General features: G+C 33.5%; 1 protein-coding gene across 1 annotated transcript in view; it reads right to left on the bottom strand.

The window, feature by feature from the left end:
- Positions 1-24550, bottom strand: part of LOC115875002 (nose resistant to fluoxetine protein 6-like) — an 86748-nt gene that overhangs the window by 36577 nt on the left and 25621 nt on the right. Inside the window, exons 2-3 of the mRNA XM_030890314.1 lie at positions 10137-10324; positions 4854-4999 (exon numbers count right to left, since the gene is read on the bottom strand). Coding sequence (XP_030746174.1) covers positions 4854-4999; positions 10137-10324 — 334 coding nt within the window. The remainder of the gene's footprint in view (positions 1-4853; positions 5000-10136; positions 10325-24550) is intronic.

Here is a 24550-nt window from a genome sequence, read left to right as displayed (position 1 = left end):
CTTGTGCTGAACTTTCCATCGTTCTCTTCCACGCACAATAAAACTTCCAAGTCGGTATCATTTCTTACATCTTCTCTTTGTTCCTGCCTTGCTTCACATCTGCAGTTATTTATTAGGGTACCTTTGGTCTCAAATCTCTGGATATTCTTTGCGATTGTAGATTTTCCAGGTATCGGTATATTCGGATACAGAGCAGCAAACATGTCCGACACCTTTTGATATCTATTTCCTTGATAATACAATTTAATCATCAATACTTTTTCTTCGGTAGTGTAATTCATGGATAATATTTTCGATGTAGATATGAGTTTTTAATAATAATAATAAAGCACTAAGGAGATAAATTTCTGAAATGACAACTTAGTTTGACGGTTATCTTTTAACTTGACTGGTGCTCATAAGTAAATACAGGGCCATAAGAAAGGAGAAATATTTAAAAAGACATCGGCGATAACTCGTAAACGGTCTAATCAAAATATTTTTAAGTTATTCTTTTGAAATGTGGATTTTAGTGCTCTTTAATAAACCTAAATAGAATTATTGTCTAAAATAATTAGGGAAGCCAATAATTGACCTCATTAAAATTTACATGGGATTTCCTGTGTCCCGCTCGACGATGCAACACCCGGTATATGCTATTGGTGGTCAATACTACCGTGTAGGATTGTTTAAATCAAGTCAATAAAATTGTCATATTTTAATTGTAAATAAAATTAAAGTAGAAACTATATTTCTATAATAGCAATTCTAAATTTTCTTGATACATATAGTTAATAGGAAACGAGGGTTGTATCACTGTTGGAATTACATGTACATATTCTTGGCAGTCGCTGACATCACTCTTACGGCATGGCAGTCGACTATAATTATATGGCAGACATAAGGTGTGATTTCCTAGCGACGGACGTCTGCCATGGCGTTCGCGTCCCACTGCACAGTAGTTCGTTTTCCTATAAAGTGATACATTACTTTTCATTGATGAATGGTTAATAAAATACAGGATTTGGCCAGGTAGTTCATAAAAACGAACCAGTGTGGGGTGCGGCGGCCCGCGGACGCCAGACGTCGCGCGTCGCTAGGTCGCTAGCTAAATCACACCTATAGGCAATATTCTTCGCAGTCATTGACAGTCGCTTGGTAATGAAATTGAAGGGTTTGGTGCAAAAACCGGTCACGGACACTTTTTGTCATAGCTTCAGCTGGGATTGGAGCGAGAACCGTACATGTGTCGTGTAGGAAATTCTATTTAAAACGACATGGTGACTTATTGCATCAAATTATTATGGCGTAGTCCTAACGATCGATATTATTGGTTGTAATAAGCGGTCACGTGTAGCATGTTGTTCCTGTTTTGAATATAGGGGAAATATTTTATGCTATATATAGGGCAGATCTGGGTTTGCAATTAGCTTTTTTATTCTTGTTCTAATCTAATAACAAATCAGTTAGTATGACGAAACTGTTGCAAAAAAAAATTCCATAGAATCTATTGTTTTGTGGCACATAAATAAATATATTAGCAGTTCAGTTTTTGTTTTGCATATCTTTACTGACAACTGTGGGGGCAGAATAAAAATGCGGCTATGGTTCATTTTCTGTCAACTTTGATTAATAACGGAAGATTTTCTAAAATAGTTCATTTGCCAGAGCCAGGTCACAGATTTTTGCCATGCGACCTTGTTTTTTCTGTTCAAGTTGAAAAAAGGAAGCCTAAGAAAGAGGTTTTGTATTTTGAAGAATGGTATTCGTTAGTAGAGAACTGTGGTAAGAAGTTTACCGTTCGATAGTGTTCGATTTTAAAGCATATCTCGAGCTTTTTTTTAAATCTTCTGTAGGTAGTTAAAAAACACCTTTTTACATTATCGAAACATAGAGTATTTAATATGATTCTGCAGCTCCTGAGAACATTTCGGTAACCCAGATATACAACCCTGCCCTTATAATCGCATATCCTTTAAATAAATGTTCAGGTACCATTATTGATTTAAACGGAGCTCCTCTAGCTTATAACGAAAAACTTCCTCTGAAATCAGCAAATACGACAGTATTATGCCGTTAGTAAAAAAATATGTGCCCCCTATTTGTCAAACATTTTATGATACGATCATAAGGGCAAATGATTCTGGTCGCGCAAATAATGAGTCATGGACCGTCAAGAACGTTGATAGACACCGTATAGATAGTAGTAGAAGGCCGAAGACCCAGAAGACGATCACCATCAAGATGGCTTGACCAATATTACAGGTCATCAATTTCAATCAAATCTCCAAGAGGCGGAAGATCGCCAATAATGGAAAATCAAAATCACTAGCTGCACATAGCCATAATGTCACGATTCTTCAGACATGAAGAGATGACGAAGAAGAAGAACTGGAAACGCCAAAAAAAAACCCCACGCCCTTCTCACGAGTAGTTTTCAAGCGCTTTTAGGAACCGAAAGTAGGTCGAGGCAAACCAAAGTGGGTCAAGATAACTAGAAATAAACAGCAATGCGACAAAGTTGTTCGACGAAACGCGGCCTTGACCTGCTTCGAAGAGTTTTCCGCATAGAAGGTGTTTTACGCTGGTACCACTCTTGCACCGATAAATCATGGACTTTTGAAGACTACAACATTTTACTACTTTACTAAATAGTTATTTTCCAAACGAAAATTGGTTATAACTGTTGAGCTTCAGCTACTAATTAAAAGATGGCGCATGAATGTAGAAATAGCACTTGTAACATTTTTTTCTGGATAGATATACCTAGAGTTTAACAATGTAGTTTTGAACTTATCTGTCATTCTAAGAAAATGTAACTTGTAGCATTTTCCCACCGAATGTACACGTGAGGGGGCTCAGACTACATATTTTACCTAAGTGAGACAACCCTCAATATGAAATGTTAAGGTTGTCATAAAAATTCCTTTTGATATAAAATTATTAAACATAATTGTCTAGGGAGCACAAACTTCTCTATCTATGTGGGAGTTGTTGGAACATTTGGTGTTACAAAAGCAAAATATATACTAATTCACCACAATAGGTACACCAAAAACTTGTTTGCACTGTAGATTTTTGCTTTGCAGATGGTTAAAACTAAATTAATATCTATAAATTGACCGTTTATATAGGCGCTCAGTTAACAATTACCAAACCTAGAAAAAGTAGGCAAGCGAGTGAAAACCAACCGAGCGTAAAAATTAATTACCGAGATTAGAGCAATAATAACAGAGAATAAGAAGAAAAATTCCTTCTAGACCATTATCTCTGGTTCTATCTAGAAATCATGCTGGATACCAAACTGACATTTGGAAAATGTAACAAGGAGGGCGGTGACTACACTAGCGGTAGTCAGACGACTTCATCGAAAAATCTGGGGCCTCAGACCACAAATGGTGCCCTGGCTGTACACTGGATTGGTGAGGCCTTCAGTAATATATGCATCCTTGGTATGGTAGCCTAAGGTAATGCAACAAACAACAATGCTCAGCCTTAGTAAGGTGCAAAGACTTGTTTGTCTGAGCATAACAAGGGCGTTGAAATCAACGCCCACTGTATCAATGGAGGCGCTTCTGGACCTTTCGCCTCTTCACATAGTGATCCAGGCGGAGGCAAGAATGGGACTCGACAACAAAGTGTCTTGTTTCTGGCAAATAGGACCGAAACAGGACACTTAAAGATGGGATATTCTATCGGAGCACCTCTACTCCAAATGAGATCGGACCAAATGACCCCTCTTTATCACTACCACAAACCATTCGAGGTGAACAAAATGGCTCGAGGAATGTGGTCAGATATAACATTCCTTCAGGATGGACTAACCTGGTATACAGACGGGTCAAAGACCGCTGAAGGAACAGGAGCTGAAATATTTGGGAAAAGACCAAGGGCAAGCTTATCCTTTTCCTTGGGTAAACACTCAACCGTATTCCAGATAGAAATCTTCGCTATTCTACAATGTGCTAGAGAAAACAATAGAAGAGCTTATTCAGGTGAGCTCATCAAGGTATCGTCGATATTCGTCTGGGAATGTCTGGGTGAACTGGGAGCTCTGGCACGAAAGAACAGAATTAAATTATTCTGCCAGCACAGCAAGGCTTTTATCCAAGGACCTAGTTCGAAAACCGCAAAAGAACTGCTAATGATTAGCAGGAATAAAGTGCGGATTACAACAGGCCTTTTGACAGGACACATGGCTGTCAAGTGTTACCTGAACAAGCTCAACCTGTATCAAGGAAGTCTTTGCTTTAGACTCTGCGATAAAGATCCTGACACAGCGGTGCACATAATATGTCATTGCGAGGCTCTGGATCGCAAACGACGCTATTTATTTGGGAAAGCTAGGCTAGAACATGCTCCCATCCTATCAAGGACCTGCATAAGCTAGTGAAGGGCACAGGGATAGGAAAATGGGTGCAGGTATAGAAAGGGGACAAACACAATAGGCCTCACAGGTCGCAGTGTTTCCGGCAGAGGAGCCATCCTTGAGTGTTTCCGACAGAGGCCCCTTGTTATGGAAACATAATAAACATACATAAATTATCTCTGTTCATATTATCATTACAATTTTATTAATTTTGACGCTCTCATAGGTAGTGGCATTTTCTCCGCTTCTTTTAGGAATTCTCTCTATACACGGTAAACGAATTTTCGGAGAGTGAACAGTGGCACTCAAAAGTTTTGCAAAATTTTCCGAAAAATGTCAAGAAAAATATAAAATTTTCAACAAAACAAACAAAGTTACAAAAAAAACTCATAGGCGTTTTTCTGGGGTTCAACTATAGTACCAGTTAAAATACTCGCATTAATTTCTGGGATACCCTGTATAATAAAGTACTATTAAAAAGTACTCATGATATTTTTTCACTCACAATGTAACAATTGCTCCAGTGTCAAGCTCCGTATTGTCTTCTTTTGTTGAACATGCATACTGATTCAATATTGGCTCTGGTAATATTTGACTTAAGTCCTCAGATGTGCACTTGTCTGGTATACATGTAGCTAATTTATATGAATCCTTAAAATTAAATAATTATGTATTAATATAAATTTTACAAAAATAACAATTTTAAGATTCTTATGACTTATTTTTACTTGAAGGAAAATTGAGAAGCTAAAGGGTTACAACAAATTAATTATTGTATATATGTTATATATATGGTTAAAGGCCGAAATGGAGATAATATCAGTTAATGTCGACATTAACAAGTTAATGTTTGCATTTGGTTTTGTTTTTGTTTTTTTATATTATTCTCGGGATTAACAGGGTAAAATAGACCAATACCTTTATAAATTATAGCAATCGTTGTCTACTAAGCACAGAAGCAAAAGGTTTTTAATTATTATTAATATTATTTTCAGAAATTACTTCTGGATATATGATATTTTTAGTTAAAAGCGGATATTTTTTCTTGGCATTTAAATTGAGTATTATGAAATATTTCTGAAACTAGAATTAAAAATGTAATAATATAGATGGTATTTTATTTATAAACCATAACATATATTTCCTATTTATTTGGGATTTGGGACACCATATTAAAATAATTTTAAATTGTAGCTCTATTAGTCCGTAGGCCACCACTCAGAATTTTCAAAAACCTAATCATTTGGCTACTATACTTCGTGTCGAATAGCGTGAATAAGGCCGTGGCCCAACATAAAGCTGGTAGCGTAGCGTATGGCGATGGCGGAGAGGAGTGCGTACAATGTGCGAAAATACGCGCCAATCCGCGATATGCTACACTGTATATCCTGTCCGCTCTACGCTACGAGTTCTGTGGTTCACTACACTGTGGTTCCGCTTGCGATCATAGAGAAACAAATGTCAAATTCTTTAAAAATGCCCGAACTTTTGAAATTTAAGTTGCAAAATCTTGTTCATCACACTTTTATTTAGTTTTCGTTCGTCAAAGTATGAATTTTGTAAAATATAATTTTATCGTTGTTATATAAGTAGGCAATTGACGATTTTTGTGTTCTTTTCTACCTCAGTTTCATTAGTCTTAAGAAAAAAGCCGTGAAATAAAGTTTTGTTATAATGGATAGGGAAGTCAAAGGTTGTTACGGTTAAAGTACGATGACCGGTTAATGTCGACATTAACAGGTTAATGTTTGGGTTTGGTTTTGTTTTTGGTTGTTTTGTTGTGTGTTATTCTCGAAATTAACCGGGTAATGTAGATATTAACCGAATACCGGACCTTAGCCGTAACATATATATTTCTTATATTTTACTCTACTATTCTATACTGCCATTACTCGCTGACGAGTATTCGACACGCATCAAAAGATGGTCACGCAAGGCGTTTTCTTTCATGAGCTTTTCTGTGACTGAAAAGCCCGATACGTGATGTTATTTGCCTACCGCACTCCGGACATTCAAAAATCTCATTGCTTTGTTGCCTCTTTATTTTTTGGGTGTCGCTGTTAGCCGAGTTTACAATTCTTCTCCATTGAGTTCTATTGTTAACTGCTTCTTCCCAATGATTCTGCATATTAATCCCCTTTAAGTTTTCATGAAAAATGTGCTTGTACCTTTTGAGTTGTCCACCCGGCCTCCTCTTACCGTCTACAAGCTCACCGTAAAGCAGAGATTTTGGTATGCGGTTTTCTTGCATTCTGCATACATGACCAGCCCATGTTAAGCGGGCTTTTGTAACCATAACTTCAATACTCTCACAGTTAGCTTTTTCAAGGACCGATACGTTTGAGACATGATGGAACCACCGGATTTTTAAGAGTTGTCTAAGGTGTCTCTGTTGCAAGTTGTTTAATACGTTCATGTGTCGGCGGTACGGCACCCAGGTTTCGCTCCCATATAACATGGTGGGGATTATAATTGCTCGGTACACTGCAAGTTTTGTTTTTGTACTCAAGTCATGATTGTAGAAAACCTTGTCTTTTAATTTCCAGAATGCTCTTGAGGCGCTGCTAATCCTGTGCTGAATTTCAGAGTCGATATTGGCCTTTTCCGAAATCAAACTGCCGAGGTAATTAAATTCCGCTACATATTCCAATAGTTCTTCTCCGATTTTTATAGCATTGTTATGATCTTTTAGGGGAGTGCACATGATTTTGGTTTTGTCGATGTTTAGCTTAAGACCCAAAGCCTCGTATGCCCAGGTATATGTGTTCAACATTTCTTGAAATAGTTGTAACGTGTTTGCAACTAGAGCGCAGTCATCAGCGTATTGAAGTTCTGTGATGAATTTTGTACGTGTTTTTGCCCTGAGTCTTTTTATGTTGAACAGACCGCCATCATATCTGTATCTAATGCCCAATCTTCTCTCCTGCAGTTTGCTGTCCACTATAATGGAGAGCGCTGCCATGAATATGTTGAATAGGAGAGGCGCTAATACACATCCCTGCCTAACTCCTGTATTTGTCAGGAAGGGATCGCTCAGTGATCCATGATGTGACACTCTTGACTGGTTGTTGTTATGGAGGCTTTTACACACTGTAAGAAATTTGTTGGGTACACCGAACTTTTTCATAATTGCCCAAAGTGCATCTCTGTTCACAGAGTCGAAGGCTTTTGTTAGATCTATGAATGCAACGTAGAGTTTAGACTGCTGCTCTTTTACTTTTTCTTGTAGTTGGCGGGTGGAAAATATGGAATCGACGGTGCCACGGTTGGTGCGAAAACCCGTTTGCGATTCTGGAAAGTTTTTTTCTATATGTGGGTGCAGGCGATTTGACATAATTTTTGCAAGAATTTTTCCTCCGATAGCGAATATTGAAATTCCCCGGTAATTTCTGCAGTCTGATGCACTTCCTTTGTTCTTAAATATATTCACTATATTCGCGTTGCGAAAGTCCTGAGGTACCTCTCCGCTTTTCCATATGACATAGAAGAGAGCCTTAAGATGACCAATAAGTTCTTTACTTGCACACTTATAGATTTCCGCCGGGATCGCGTCACTGCCAGCTGATTTGTTATTTTTAAGCTGTTTTAGGGATGCTATTATTTCCTGTTCTATTATTGTGGTATCTAATACATCGAGGCTGTTATACTGAGGTATTGTGTTTAGTGCTTCTATATTGGGGTTGTTTTCTTGGTTAAGGATATGGCTGTAATGCTCTTTCCTGCAGTTTCTAATTTACTCTTCCTCTTTTAGAAGTTCGCCATTTTGTGTCATGATTGGGCAGCTTACCTTCTTGGTTGGGCCGTATACTTCTTTTACAGCCTCGAAGAATTTACAATAATCGTGACGCGTGGCGTACTCTTGAATCTGATTAGACTTTTGTGACCACCAATCATCCTTTAATTGGCGCAGGTTTCTTCGAAGCGTGTTGTTGGCTGCTTTAAAGTTGTCTACCAGCCTTGGATTGTGTGGATTTGCAGTGACTGCTTGATGTGCTCTATATTTTTGTTCCAACAAGGTTCTGAATATCGGACCTCAGCCGTAACATATATATTTCTTAGATTTTATTCAATCAAAGAAGAAATATTTATTATAGAAATATATCTGCAAGAGTGCGTTTCTACCCTCAATTTTAGTTTCTGTTTTTTCAATACTTTAAATGTGGCCAAATATCGCCGGACATATATAAAAAACCTAAAACTCACCCCACCACAAAATTATTTAATTTTGTATTTTTTGAATGTTTATGGGAATTAAAAATAAACCTTAATTTTTTTTATTGTTTTTTCATGAATATTTTTGTCTGATACAAATTAAATATTCACAATTTTAAAAACAAGAACGAAATGTCCATCTGAGACTCCATTTTTAATAATACGTTTTATAAATTTTGCTCTTTTGATTGTTGTTAAGAACGTTTTTTGAACCAAATTTTTAACTGTAAAATCCCTACTTTTGGGGCTTACTCAACCGGGTCCCACAATGCAAATTCACCTCAAATATCCATTTAGTTGGTCATTGACAAGCACTCTCTCATTGTACATGAAAATAACAAAACAAACCTTTACTGATCTGGATAAAATTGATAGTTAAATAGTAAGACTCACCCGGGGGTACTCCGCCCCCTAGCCACTGTTATCTCTGATATTCTTTTCAATATATCCCATTCCATATCTTCCATCTAATTCAAATATTATTCGGATCTATTAGTTAATAATCTTCAACAACTAGCTAGTATCACCTAAAATAGTATCAGGGCTTCCCCCGGACGCAATTCTGCCGCTAAACAGATTCGCATCCCAATCGAATAAGCTAATTGGGGTAGCTCACTACCCCAACGCCGCATCGTCAATCGAGGAGACATTATGGAGACCTCAAACTCTCAAGACCAACTCGAAGGCAGGACGTCACAAGAGGTTTTCTTCCTGTGGTCAAACGACCCCGTTGGCTTACGGTCAAACGACTTGCAACTATGTTAGTCAAAAGACTCGCAACCCCCATTTGTCAGCTCTGTGACAAAACACAGCACTACACAGCCGGCCGACCTATCTACTATTGACTGACCTGCCGCGCGCCGGCAAGCTAAGCCTCCTCTTACATCACAATTTTACCTGATCACAAATATTTACATCGCTTGCCAATGAATCATACTATTTTTTCTAATCGACTTTGAAATAGAGTGTTTTAGCATTACTAGATAAATAAAAAGAGAGTTTCCGAAGGAATGCATATTGTTTATTAGAATAGTGAATAAATATAAGTATTATTATAACGAACTTATTTTCCAAGTTTTACACAACGAAGTTTTCTTGAATAGTTGTATTTATGATATTTTTTTTTCTTTGTTCTTTATATTTTTTTGCTTCTGACGACGGGAGGAGATATACCTCGTGACGCGTTAAGCATATTTTGTCGGTTAGACGAATTCGAATTAGTTTTATTAGTAAAATACTACTTACAAATTAATCTCCATTAGATCAACGCAGTAGTGTTTACAAAAATGGCTTTCTTCTTTTGTACATTTCCTTCTAGTGGCAAAAACCCAGAAGTTTTTTCAAAAAATAAAAAATAAATATACTTTATTAAACTATGTATTCGCTATGATAATGTGGATTTCAGTACAAAATTCGTGTATTTGAAATGTTGTCATAGAGCGAAATCTCCATGACCGCATATTCCATAAGATGGAACCACTGTGCGCTGTACGCCTCATGTGGGGCCACGCACTAATTCTGTATAAAACTTTTAAATATAATAACTACAAAATGGAGAAAAACTCGCAAAACTTACTTGAACAAGTGATGTAAGATCACTAAGGTTGAATGATGTCGGAATAATTAGACCCATTGCACAATACCTGCCCAACACTCGTCCTTCTGAACCAGTATAATCGATATTAATACATTCGTCAAAATTTCCTAATTCTAATTTACTGGAGAAATTCATGCCAGAATAGGGTTTACTCCACGCATCAGCCACTAAAAATTAATCTTATTTAACAATAATAATTGTTTCCGTATTGGGAGTAGCAAGGTATAAGCTTGGCATTCCAAAGCCCAAATACTCATTTAAGGCCGAATCGAGATAGGTATATTTTATTAACAATATAGTCGGCTTATAGAATAAGCTGAACTAATAATCCTTTACAAGCTTAATTATTATTATTCTAGTCCGCTATGTGAATCCTATTTATCCATAATAAAATCTCATTCTTATAAAATATATACAGGGTGAGTTTCCTACGATGTTCTTTATGGGTATCTCGGAAACTACTGAAGATAGAGAGTCGGCTAAATGGGGAAAGAAGTGCAGTGTGGGGTCATAAATATGGGCCTTTCGGATATTTGAAAATGTTCATGGCTTACTAGATATTTCGAAAAAAAAATTGTGGCAATTTTAAAACTTGTCCCTGATTCCATTATAATCTATTTTAGACAAAAAGTTTTCAGATAAAAGTTGTAGATAACCACATAGCTAGCGAGTTTGTGTTTTCTGATTTTTTCTAAAGACTGTCATTTTTGACATATGACACAAACATATTTTTTTTAATGGAATCCATAGTTGGACACGACTTGCGACATAAAAATCGCAATTTTTTAAGCTTTTCAGCGATATAAGGTATAATATGTATATTTCGAAAAATAAATGTATAGCCAATTCTTATGTTTCTTTACTAATTTCACTTATTCTGTTGTGATTTATAACTTATAAAAAGACAGAATATATTATTGAATGGTTCTTTACAATTTACATTACGCAAACTGAAACTTAAAAAAAATAATATTACTACCCTATACACTTCAATTTATTCTAGAAAATGTTCTCACTTCAAGTGCCTCTCTTAATTCATCCAGGAGGCCCATTCAATCGGTCCACCTCTTCCAATCCCTGAGCTTGCATAATTATGATATATACAGGGTTGTTGTTCACTACATACGACACGGAATATTGTAGCTAAACGATTAGATTTTTACAAATCGTAAGTTTTGGGTTCGTTGAAGGACTATTAGAGTTACAATTTAAAAATAATTTTACAAGATACAGAGTGTCCCAAATTAGTAAAAAATATTATAGTTGTATTTTTTTAAATGGAACACCCTGTATATTATTCTATTTTTATATTCTACGATTGAAATAAAGGTAAATTTGATTAAGGTTTATCACACTTAAACCTTACCGTTTTTGAAATATTTTGAATTTTGTGAAATTGCAGTAAAAAATTTAATACTTCATTTCTCCAAGGGTATTAAAGGTTTTAGTACTAAATATTTACTGAAGTTTATATATTGATCAGATATTGTGCTGCAATAATAAAAATTATACTACCTTATACAGAGTGTCCAAAAATTTATATTAAATAATTATTAGCTTTAAACGGCAACAACTTGTTTAATTTAAATGGAACACCCTGTATATTTTACGTGAATCAGATGCACATTTTAATTGTCTATCAAATTGTATTATACCATTTTTACCTATCTCTTCAAGTTTTCGTAGAAACTGCATTTTCTTATAATTTAGACCTCATTTATCACTATACCCATGGAATAATGACATTTTAGACTTTTTTAAAGCAACATAATATGTACAAAATGTACAGATGGTAAAAACAATAATATTGCAAGCTCACTTGTTTACAAAAAGAAAACTATTTAAATCTTTCTAAAAGAGTAGGTACACCAATTATTACTAATTAATAAGATACCACCATTATTTCCGCCCAAAAATTAGTTAATTACATACTTAATAGTTTTAATTTATAAATTATTCTAAATAAATGTGGATTTGACTCAGAAATCAATACAATAATAAGTTATGAAAATGAACGTCTCTGTTATAAATAAGCATTCATCAAAAAATGAAATAAAATTTATAAGGTGTTGCTTTTTAGCACACTGTCTAATACACATACAAAATTCAGTTTTTTAGTATTTGGAGCAAATTATTAATCAACGCAAACAGTCATTTAATATAGTTTGAATACTGGGATCATATTTATTGGTCCTCTAACAAAAAGTATTTAAACAGTTTTTTTTATCTTTTAATGAAATAAGCGAACTATATCGATAATATTAGTATCTGTGCTTTTTGAAAATTTGGTACATCTTTAAAAATAATCCAAAATGTCAATATTCCATGGGTACAGTAATAAACGAGGTCTAAATTATTAGAAAATGCATTTTTACGGAAACTTGAAGAGATGGGTAAAAAATTGTATAATACAATTTGATAGACAATTAAATTGTGCATCTTATTCACTTAAAATATACAGAGTGTTCTATTTAAAATAAAAAAGTAATTGCCGTTTAAAGCTAGTAATTATTTAATATAAATTTTTAGATACTCTGTATAAGATAGTAATTTGTTTATTATTTCAACACAATATCTGATCAATAAATAAACTTCAGTAAATATTTAGTATTAAAAATTTCGACACCCTTGCAGAAATGAAGCCTTAACATTTTTGCTGCAATTTCATAAAATTGAAAATATTTCAAAAACAGTAAGATTTAAGTGTGATAAAGCTTAATCAAATTTACCTTTATTTCAATCGTAGAATCCAAAAATAGAATAATATACAGTGTTCCATTTAAAAAAATATTACTATAATATTTTTTACTTATTTGGGGCATTTTATTACATAGCACTCTGTATCTTGTAAAAATATGTTTAAATTGTAGCTCTAATAGACCTTCAACGAACCCAAAACTTACAATTTGTAAAAATCTAATCGTTTAGCTACAATACTCCGTGTCGTATGTGGTGAACAACCCTGTATAAATAATTCACATTTCTTTCATTATGGGGGGGAGGTGTCATAATGTCATGTTGGAACCAGTCTATTAATGCGCGACTATCTAAATTTAAACATGTCTTGAAAACCGTGCTCTGAAAAACGTAAGTAACGTTCACCGGTCAACGTATCCTGGAAAATGTATGGCCAAGAAAAGTTGAACCAATAATCCTACACGCTTTTCTTCATTTAAAAAAATCATATTTACAATTTTTGTTTAGTTTAATTTACAAAGTTTGGATGTGCCTGTTTTGCATTTCTGAAGGCAACGACGGGACGATTGAACTTGTTTCCATGGAACAACGTGAAATTGTTTTAAAATTATAAGAATTGGCTATAACTCAGTAATTTTTCGAAAAAAAACATATTATAGCTTATATCGCTGGAAAGCTTCAAAATGGCGCTTTTTGTGGTATCATGGCCAACTACGGTTTCCATTTAAAAAAACATATGTATGTGTCATATTATGTTAAAAATTACAGATTTTAGAAAAAAAACAGAGGACGCAATCTTATTAAGGATTGTCATTGATTATCTACAACTTTGATCTCAATTTTTTTTTGTCTAAAATAGATTATAATGGTATTAGGGACAGTTTTTAAAATAGCCAAATTCTGTTCGAAATAACTAAGGAAGGGACTAAGTTTTAAAATTGCCACAATTTTTTTTCGAAATATCTAGTAAGCCATTAACTTCTTCAAAAATCTGAAAGGCGCATATTTATGACCCCACAAAACTGCAATTCTTTTCCGATCTAACCGACTCTCTATCTCCAGTAGTTTCCGAGATACCCATAGAGAACATTGTAGTAAACTCACCTTGTGTCACTTCGAAAATTTTGGCATTTGGTCGCCACATTAAATTTTTTTTTAAGAAATCCTCGAGAGGAGCATCATCGGTTAAATCGTACAGATTAATATTATAACTACTAATCTCCCGGGGTAAGCTTCTCAAAACCCACATCAGGGGGAGACTGGAGAAGGAATTGACGAAAGGGGAGAAGCTCAACAAACCAGTCTGACTTCTGTAAAGGTCGTGATGAAGTTCCACCATAAATGCTTTGAATACGGTAGTGGATTATGTAAACCATTTTAGAGAAATGGCAAGGAAGGACCACGGCTATGCAATCCTTTATATTTAAAAAGAATTTAACTCCGTCCTGGAAGAAATTGTCAAACAGATGCACAATATGGATCTAAGCCTCTACCTACAGACATCATTGAGAACTATTCGAACCATCCATATATTACAACAGAGAGACGCAAAAGATATAATACCACATGTGGTGTTCAACATGGTTCGATAATGGAACCAACACTGGCGTATATGCGGATCACCTAGCAGTTATCATCGCTGCCTCCCTCGACAACTAGGTTAAAATGTAGCATTGAAATAGCAGCCATGATAATAAACCATAAACTCAATGTGATTGGTATTAGTATTGCAGCACACAAGACTGAATTAGTTATCATGTTAGGCCGCCGTAAAGCAGCCAGTATAAAAGCCAGTCATTGGAGGGGATAAAACATCTTCATGGAAGGCGGTGAAATATATAGGCGGATGATTGGGCGTCAACCTACAAAGAACTACTCACGCCAGGAAAAAGTTGGAGAAAACATAAACTATAATACATTAGCTTAGGAGTGTTGCACCCTTATAATTTTTTTTTAATTTTTCAGTTGAAAAAGCGAGATTTGGTATGTTAGTATATGACATAAATTAGGATTGATTGACGTATCCAATTGTTTTTGGTCACTTCCTGTTTCACCGGAAATGACTTACCATTTTACTTACCATTTTTGATTTTTAAATGGCATCCTCCGTGTTTTGAAAATTTGAAATGAGTATATATATCTTTTTTTGGTGTAAGTTGCTTTTTAAGGTAGGTGTTCCGTTCCGTTTGGCTACCAAAAAAAGGCAGAAGTTAGTAGCTACCTCTTGGTAGCCATTTTTCTAGATAATGTTCCATCTTCCCTAGTAAAGGATTGTGCACAGGTCTTGGTGAAACCATTGCTATACATATTCAATTTGTCGACTAAAACACACTCGTTTCCTGTGCTTTAGAAACTGCGCTAAGTCTGTCCCGTTTTTAAATCCGGCAATATAAACGACATAGAAAACTATAGACCAATATCTATCATATGTAACTCAGTGGCGGATTAAGGGGGGGGGGGGCGGAAGGGGCGGTCCGCCCCGGACCCCGTCTTTTAGGGGACCTCCGAATCTTAATCAGTATTTTTTTATTCAACTGGCAAACAAGGCCAATATGTGTGCAGTAGTTATAAAGCAGTTTGTAGGTGGAGTATGCAAACCATACGTATACGCCAACTATAAAGAGTATAAATGGAAGCAAATATTTACTTAATTATCAATTTTCAGGCCCCAGTAATTGTCAATGGCATTTTCCATTTAGGAAATTAAATCAAGGGGTAATTTTCTTTGTCTAAAATATCGAATAATTTATATTTTTTATATATTTCGAGACTGAATTTATTTATTTTCGCTTTTAAGTTATTTTTCAATGGTTTCATTATTTATTTTTACTGAATAAACATTTTAAATTACAACCAATGCACAGCATAACTTGTATTCTAGCTTCATTACTGATGATGAGCAGTGAAGTCTTTAGTATAACGGGGGTCACGGTTGTCGCGGTATTTCCCTGGAAGCATTTTTAAACAAAAAATATTTCAAATTTTTGGACAAAAAAAACTACCTGTCAAAAAAATTTGTACAACCTAAAAGTCAAATTTAGTGATTATCACAGCTCCTGTGACATAAAGAAAAGACATGTGGCTGTCTATTTCAAAAATTAAATTGTACAAATGTCATACAATAATGGCGGTAGCTGTCGTATAAATCGTTTTTAATTTATATAAGATTTAGTTTCAAAACGTATATTTTTCTTGATTTTATCTAGCTTCCTTTGACACTAAGTGTCAAACAGTCAGACAATTTATTTCCCTCTGTCAGAAAATGAATTATTTTAATTTCCTATATTATAACTACTGTCACAAAGGCATCATCAAGCATGTTCAAACTATAATACTCTTATACTATCTTCCGATGAATTAGATATATTTAATATTTCTGCTGCAAGTTCCAAGAATAAAATTAATTGGTTGCTGTCTAGGGCCACATGTGTAAGATTTATACAGGGTGGCGCCTCTCATACGCCGCGGAAGCTCCAAGGAGAACGGTAGTTTATATCAAAATAAAATTTTGGCAGCATATGTAGGTTAATTGAAAGCGTTTTATAAAAATATATAGAATTATACAGGGTGTCCCTAAAAAAAGTTACACATCAAAGTTGTGTTTTTTCTAATGAAACACCCTATATATTAATTGATTTTCGGATTCTAGGAAAAAAATAAAGGTGAGTTTTATTAAAGAAGCATATACCTAAAATCTAAAGATTTTGACATATTTCACATTTTGTGAAAATGAGGAGTAAATTTTAAATTTCGATAACAGCTACCTAAATTTTAATTGACCTTGTATAGCCTAATATTTAATTACAGTAACCATTGTATGTTAAACCAAATAGAAATTTGACCGGAAAAGTTATACAGGGTGAGACAAAATTACTATGGAACATTAGTCAATTTAAAAAGCAAGTTACTCCTTTATATTTTTTATATTATTCCGGTGTTCAATAGGGAATTTATATATCTTCAAAATATTATTAAGGTTGCCTACTCCTCAGACAAAGATTTTCCGAGGTATTTTAATTTTTATGATTTTGCGTCAGTAGATCTTTATTACTTGAAAAAATCTAGGGTGGCTGTGATATACCTTTTGTTAATTTAACTAAAATTAAAGATTGTAGAGTAAAATACTCAATGGTGGTAAAAAGATACACGTTTAAAACATATCTTATTACACAATTAAAACTAGATATAAACCTATAATTATGTGACAAAAATTAGCTCGATGAAATCAAATGCTCAAAATGCTTCCTTTCCTGTTAACTGCATAAAATGATTGTCTTTTCAAAAGGATCTTTTCATTTTAAAAGGCATATGTGGAGTTCTACCTCGAAAAGCAGCTACAATAATTTCTCTCATGTTGTCGACAATAGTTGGTCGAGTTTTTTAAATACTGTCTTTAACATATCTCCATAAAAAAAACCAGACTAATCAGAAGCATTTAAGTATTCTATTAATTAGTGCATTCACCAACTAAGAGAATCATATCAATTCTCTCTGATGTAGGATAAGTTTGCATCTTCGGCAAATTTCTGAGATTTTTTTTTGTTTTAACTGACACAAAATGATAACTAGTTGTTAAAGTGGGACTAATTAAAACAACTATGTTGAAGTAACATCAAACATATCACAGCCATCCCCCCCCCCCTATAGATTTTATCAAATAATAAAGTCTACCCAGATCAAATCATGTAAATGAAAATATCTAGGAAAATCCTTGTTTGAGGGGTAGACAACCTTAATAGTATTTTGAAGAGACATGAATTCTCCATTGAATATCGGAATAATATACTGGGTGTTCCATTTAAAATAAAAGAGTAACATGCTTTTAAATGTGACCAATGTTCAATATTAATTTTGTCTCACCCTGTATAACTTTTTGGATCAAGTTTTAATTTGACTTAAAGTACAAATAGTTAATTTAACTACATATTAGGCTATACCGGGTAAATTCCAATTTATTTATTTATTTACAAAAGACTGGGATGCAACAGAAAAAAATCCCCAAAAAGCATCCTCGACTTAATTCTAATATATACAGTGGTTATACTTACTTAAATAACAAACTTATCTCTATCTTAACTTAATCCAACTAAAATAGCAAAAGAAAAAATAAAAAAATAAACTATAATTTATGACAATCGTAAAAACAAATCTTTAAAGTATTTCTTAACCGTAAATATCGACATATCTAAAATGTTCTCATTTTCACAATATACATTAAAAGTTCTTATCATTCTACAGACAGGAGAGTTCTGACCTGAGTTAGTTTTACGGAAAGGTGTGGTATAATTATTGTCGTGGCGAAAATTGATGTAAATGTTTCTTTGGGATAACGTTATTTTTTCTATTATTTGTTCACAATTTAGTCGACCAGTTATACACTTAAAAAAAGTTATGAGATCAGTTACCCTTCTCCTATGAAAGAGAGGTAGGATACAAAATTGCTTGTAAATGGAAGTAAAATTTCCGTGGCTAATAATTATATTAGATTTGTAAGCTAGATGTTTTAAAATTTATTCTGTATCCTCTCCAATCTCCTTTCATAGGTTACATAATATGGGTTCCACACTACTGACGCAAAACTGAGTCGACTATGAATGAATGCATAATATAACGTGAGCAATGTTTTAGGGTTATTAAAATTCTTACAATTTCTTAGAACAAAACCTAAAAGTCTATTAAAGCTATTGATAACATATTCTATATGAAAATTAAATGACATTTTAGAATCCATCACTACACCTAAATCCTTCAATTGTTCAACTCTTTTCAGAACACAATTTTTAATTTTGTAATCGCAGGGAAAAACTGTCTTATTTCTAGTAAAAGTTATTATATTACATTTTTCTAAATTCAGGAATAAACTAGACCTTTGGCAGTAATTGACAAGTCCATTCAGATCTTCTTGTAAGCCATGGCAATCCTCCTGGCTTTTTATTTCACCATAAATCTTTAAATCATCCGCATAAAGTAAAAAGCGTGCAGTTTTAAAACATTGGTTTATATTATTTAGGTAAATAATAAAAAAAAGTGGACCCAAGTGGCTTCCTTGAGGTACACCTGATGTCGCTTCGAAAGGTTGAGAAGAAACCCATTCGCAAAAACAGATTGCTTCCTACCTGTCAGGTATGACTTAATCCAGCGACACAGAGACTCCGGAATACCCGCATCCGCAAGCCGTTTTATTAACAAATTATGACAGATCTTATCGAACGCTTTGCTGAAATCAGTGTATATAACATCGACTTGTGTTCTAGCATCCATCGCTTCAATGACGTTGTCACTGAAAGTGACTAAATTAGTTTCTATTGATTTACCAGGAGTAAAGCCATGCTGTTGATCAATAATCTTTTCTTTTAAACTGTTAAATATCTTTGAGTGAACAATTTTTTCGAAAATCTTTGCAAAGATGTTAAGTTTACTGATAGGCCTATAGTTTTTTATACTGCGCCTGTCGCCACCCTTATGGAGAGCAATAATATGAGAAGTTTTCCATAGTATAGGAAAACAACACTTACTAAGCGATAAGTTATAAATAAAATGAAGTGGTTTTACCAGATTATGTCTACAGTTTTTTATAAAGGTGGGAGGTATGCCATCTGGGCCAGGGCCCTTCTGACACTCCAAGTTATTAATGACAGACATAATTTCATTTTCTTCAATTAAATAATAATCTTCTATTATACTGTTAGAATGAGGGTTATAATCCTGCGACTGTTCCAGGACATACACACTTTTAAAATATTCTGAAAAAAGCTGACAAATTTCAGGCCCACTGTTGGCTGTACGTTCGTCGTAAGTCATTTGTTGTGGGAGATTGTGATTATTTTTGCGTTTATTTTTTAAATACTTCCAAAAACATTTAGGATTATTAGACATATCCATTTCTACTCTGCTTAAATAGTCTTTGTAGTCTCGCAGAATGAGTTGTTTTGATTGCTTACGCAGGTTAGAAAAAAAATCATAATGTAGCTGATCTCTATATCTTTTGTATTTTTTGTGAGCTCTGATTTTTTGCTGTATAATTTTTATTGTATCGAATTTAAAATAATTAGGATATTTGGATTTTATTTTACAGATTGGAATATTTTTATTTATTATGTTGTTTAAATTTGTATAAAATAAATCTACTGCATTATTTACATTATCAATACGAAATAATTCTACCCAAGACAATAGTGATAGCTCAAAATTTATATTATCATAATTAGCTTTGCGAAAATCAAATATATTAGCTTCATTGTTCTTTAAAATTTTTACTTTATCATATTTAAATTTAATTTCTAATGCTGGATGATGCGGATCTTCCGGAACAATGGGCTCCGCACAATGGTCAATAGTCTTAATATAGTTATTATTACAAAAAACCAAATCGAGCATTTTATTATTTGTATTTGGAATATCATTAAATTGCATTAACTCCAAGAGAGAAAACATATCTATTATTTCAACAAATTTATAATTAACATTTATTGGCTCAAAAAAATGCTCATGCTCTCGCCGAATCCATGTGACCGTAGAGAAATTAAAGTCTCCCAATATAATCACATGGTGACCATTAATGATATGCTGATTTGCCTGCAGTTTAGATAGAAACGATTGATAAGCTATGTCATTACCTGGTGGTAGATATACACAGCACAATTTATGTAACTTTTATTGTAATTTAAAAATTGTTCTTTATTTCTAGAAAATGTTAAATATGTCAAAAACCTTACATTTTAGTCATATACTTCTCTTATAAAACTCACCTTTATTTTTCTCCCAGAATCAGAAAATCAATTAATATATAGGGTGTTCCATTACAAAAACACACCTTTGATATGTAACTTTTTTGCGGGGCACCCTGTAGAACTCTCTATATTTTTAAAAAGTGCTCTGAATTATCTTACATATGCTCACAAAATTTCATTTCAATACAAACTGTGATTCTCCTTGGAGCCTCCGCGGCGTATGAGGGGCGCCACCTTGTACAGCTCCTTAAACTGCTGCCACCATCTGGTTTTTGGCGTATTTTTTTGTATTACTTGGTAATTTGATTAAAGCGAATTTTTCTTTGCTTAAACTATTTATTATGTACCTAAACGTTCTCCAACCCAGTGTGAGTACATATCAAGTAGAAAAGTAGGATTTGTCAAGTAAAAGTTGAGTATTATTGCCCTTTCTGATTGTAATTTAGTTGTTTTAATTTCCTACTAAACTTGCCATAATATGTCTGTGATTAATTAATTGTGATAAAAATAATTTTTTAACCTGTTTAAAAAAAATAACTTTTTTAACTTTTTGAATTTGTTTGTGATTGTATTTTATAACCTGACCTTTGTATGATTGTATTAGAATTGTTTAACTATTCTGATTGTAATTTGATTATTTTAGCTTTCTGGGCCTGAAGATGGGAATTAAATGAATCCCGAAACATGTCGCCCCATTTTTAAATCAATTTAAATCTTGAAATAAACATCATAAAATATTGTGGGTTTTTTGACTCCCCTGCCCCTCGTTAGAGGCTTTCCATACTTATTATGTATTTTTTTATTATTTATAATTATATTGTCTATTAATTGGGATCCTATAATCCTGTCAGACAATAAAGTTATTATTTATTTTTTATTACATACGTAAATTATATAAAAATACCATCTACCGTTTTATTAACGTAATAAATACGAGGGTAGAGGTAAAGAGAATCATCGCATACGGGATTTTGTTTGCAAACGTGGGAAGTTCAAAAAACCAGGGCAGCGCTAATAAGCAATAAGATTTGGAACTCAACTTAGTGGATATAACTAAAGTGAAGTTAGTCAAAAGAGAGTGGTATCACGCACCATCAGAAATTCCATATTTATTTATCTCTTTTTAATTATTTCCTGCTTTAACATTTCTTGATGTTTTCTTTCAAATGTAGAACTTTTGCTACAGCAGCGCCATTTTAATTGTACCCTACTTGACGGCCTACTTGATGTAACCACTTCCTAGTAATACATAGTATAGTAGCGAGTATAGTAGAAAAGTAATAGAAAGAAGAATAGCAAGTATTAGCAGAAAATAAACATAAAGAATTAAAAAAGAACAAAATAATTTGTACAACTCCTCCTACAAATACAAATATCGGGTCAAGTTTAGGCACAGCGTCAAACCGCTGAAAAGGCAAGGAGAAGGTGATACTAAAATTACCTACCTTTACTGTGAATTAACAATCAATTTTTTCACTTACTTTAAAATATCATTTAAAATTTAGTGTGAAAGAAAATCTAGGAGCTAGTGGGGTTGCAGTCGGAAGGGTTTGGACTAGAATTAATACACTTTGTTAATTGTCAAGCATTCGGAATTTATATATTCCATCCTCAGGACACCAACGTGATAAAAAGGCCTTCATAAAAACTACATTAAAAATAGGCTTAAGAGATACATCGAAAACTCCACAGTAAAAACATCATTGACCAGTCAACCACACTAAGGGCTATCTTGGGGTGGTTAACCGCCTGATTGTTAATTAAAACATTGGAAATATAGTCTATCTAGAAAGTATCCGGAATTTTATATTTTTCCTAATTTTAATGTATTTTTTTTCTGTAACACTCTAAGACAACAGTAATCCATCACGTAGGTTGTACCGATAGTAGGCTATGACCAAAATCGCATGGCAACACCACCTGTCAAATATTGTTGATTGTAAACCGGTTTAAGATTTGAGAAATAATGTCGCAAGTAAAATAAAAAGAGAAATGGTGGAATATTTGTATAGAAAAGGTGTTCGAAACGTTAAAAAATTAGTGCAATTCACTGAACTCGGAAAAAGTGCAGTATACGAGACAATAAAGAGGATAAAAAATGGCACAGATATGAAGCATGGACCAGTTTCAGGAAGACTGTGCAAGATTCGTGAAAACAATTTAAACGCTTTAGTGGCATTAAGACGACGGAATCCGCGCCTACGGCTTCGCAAATTGACTAACAGATTTGGAAGTCAGCGAAAATTAAAAGTGTGTCCAGAAACAGTCCGCATGTCACTGAAAAGATAAGGCTACATATCAAGGAAGCCAAAAAAATCCCTGCAATAACACGCACATAAAGGTAGAGAAGAATGGATTTTTGTCAACGCTTTCAAGAAGATAATTTTAATAATGATTTTATTTCTGACGAAAGTTGTTTCCAGCTTGGTGGAAACCACCTAATACACCACTAACCCACCTCTGTGTATATTTGGTGGAACTGTTAATAGTGCAAAATATTGTGATATTTTAATTGGTTTTCTTCTTGAAACGGGTCATGTTTTATATCCAGAGGGGTGGCGTTATCAGCAGGATAATGCAAGATGCCATACGTCTGCCTATACTCAAGCTTGGATGCAAGAACACCATTTGGGTACAATTCCATAGCCAGCAGCTTCACCAGACTTTAGTCCCATTGAAAACATACGGGGACTAATGAAGATTGAAGTGGAACGAGCAGCACCACGAAATAAACAAGATTTGATTCGCTCAGTTTTACAGGCCTGGACTACCGCCAATGAACATTATGGTGTGGACCTAGTTTCAGGTGTACCTGGACGTTTAGTTAAGTGTTTGGAGTTAAATGGAGGTTGTATAAGTAAATCAAATAAATCATTTTTTATAATTTTTTTAACTCAAGTCCTAAAAATATATATCGATAATTGTAATTTTGCTTTCTTTTTTCCGGATACTTTCTAGACGGACTATAATTGCGAGTTCTTCGAGCACATTTCAATTACGTCTCCAAGACGTAATTGAAATATAATAATTTATTACGGACTTCCTTATTCTACTATTTTTTTTTAATTACACACAATGCGTTACCAAGTCATTCTTTGATACATGTATCTTATCTAAAATAACGAATCATAAATAAAAAAAATATTATATACATGTTTCTTATCTAAAATAACGAAAAAAAACGAAATAAGAAAACAGATATTTTGATTTTAAGTGTTTGTTTTGTTATGATATATTCTTAGAAAAATGCAATGGATGACAAAAGATATCCAAAAATACACCATATCATTTAATCATCCACATTGATAAAAATAGAAAGACATGATTTCAATTCAAATTATATTTATGAAGAAAATTATGAATGAAGAATAAATTATGAATTATGAAGGTAAGTAATTACAAAACATTAATCATAAATTCTTTAATATCTGATCACAGTGCCTAAAAAAATAGAAATAGAGCTATCAGCAGTAGAAAAAAATATCACTGAAAAAATTCGTATATTTAACAAAAGAAATAAGGATCTTTTTAAGTCATCTCTGACAAGTATAGACTGGTTAAAAATATATAACTTGCCTTCCAAACATATAAATGAACAGTGGAATTTATTTATGAACAATATATGTCACCACTTCAATCAACATTTTCCTTTGGCAAATAAAAAAAAATTATAAAAAAGCGGGATTTTATAAATGATCCGAAAATAAAAAAATGTAAAAATGAATTTGACATATTGTATGTGTTAAAATGTAAAATAGAATGTGTTACTTTCCTGTACAACGAGAAGAAAAAAGAATATTATAAATTGCTAGGTGAATGTAAAAATAGACATTTTTCGGTAAAATTAAAGATATCGAGCAATAAATCAAAAATTACTTGGTCAATTAAAAACTACGTGGCGAAATAACTGGAAAATATGCTAGTAAAACTAAATTTAATATGAATGGTAAAAATAATAATATTGCG

The sequence above is a fragment of the Sitophilus oryzae genome, unplaced genomic scaffold (genome assembly GCF_002938485.1).
Source record: "Sitophilus oryzae breed Bouriz unplaced genomic scaffold, Soryzae_2.0 scaffold_1312_pilon_pilon, whole genome shotgun sequence".
NCBI classification, from domain to species: Eukaryota; Metazoa; Arthropoda; class Insecta; order Coleoptera; family Curculionidae; genus Sitophilus; species Sitophilus oryzae.
Note: the sequence above shows the minus strand (reverse complement) of the source record. Positions and strands in the feature narration are given on the sequence as shown.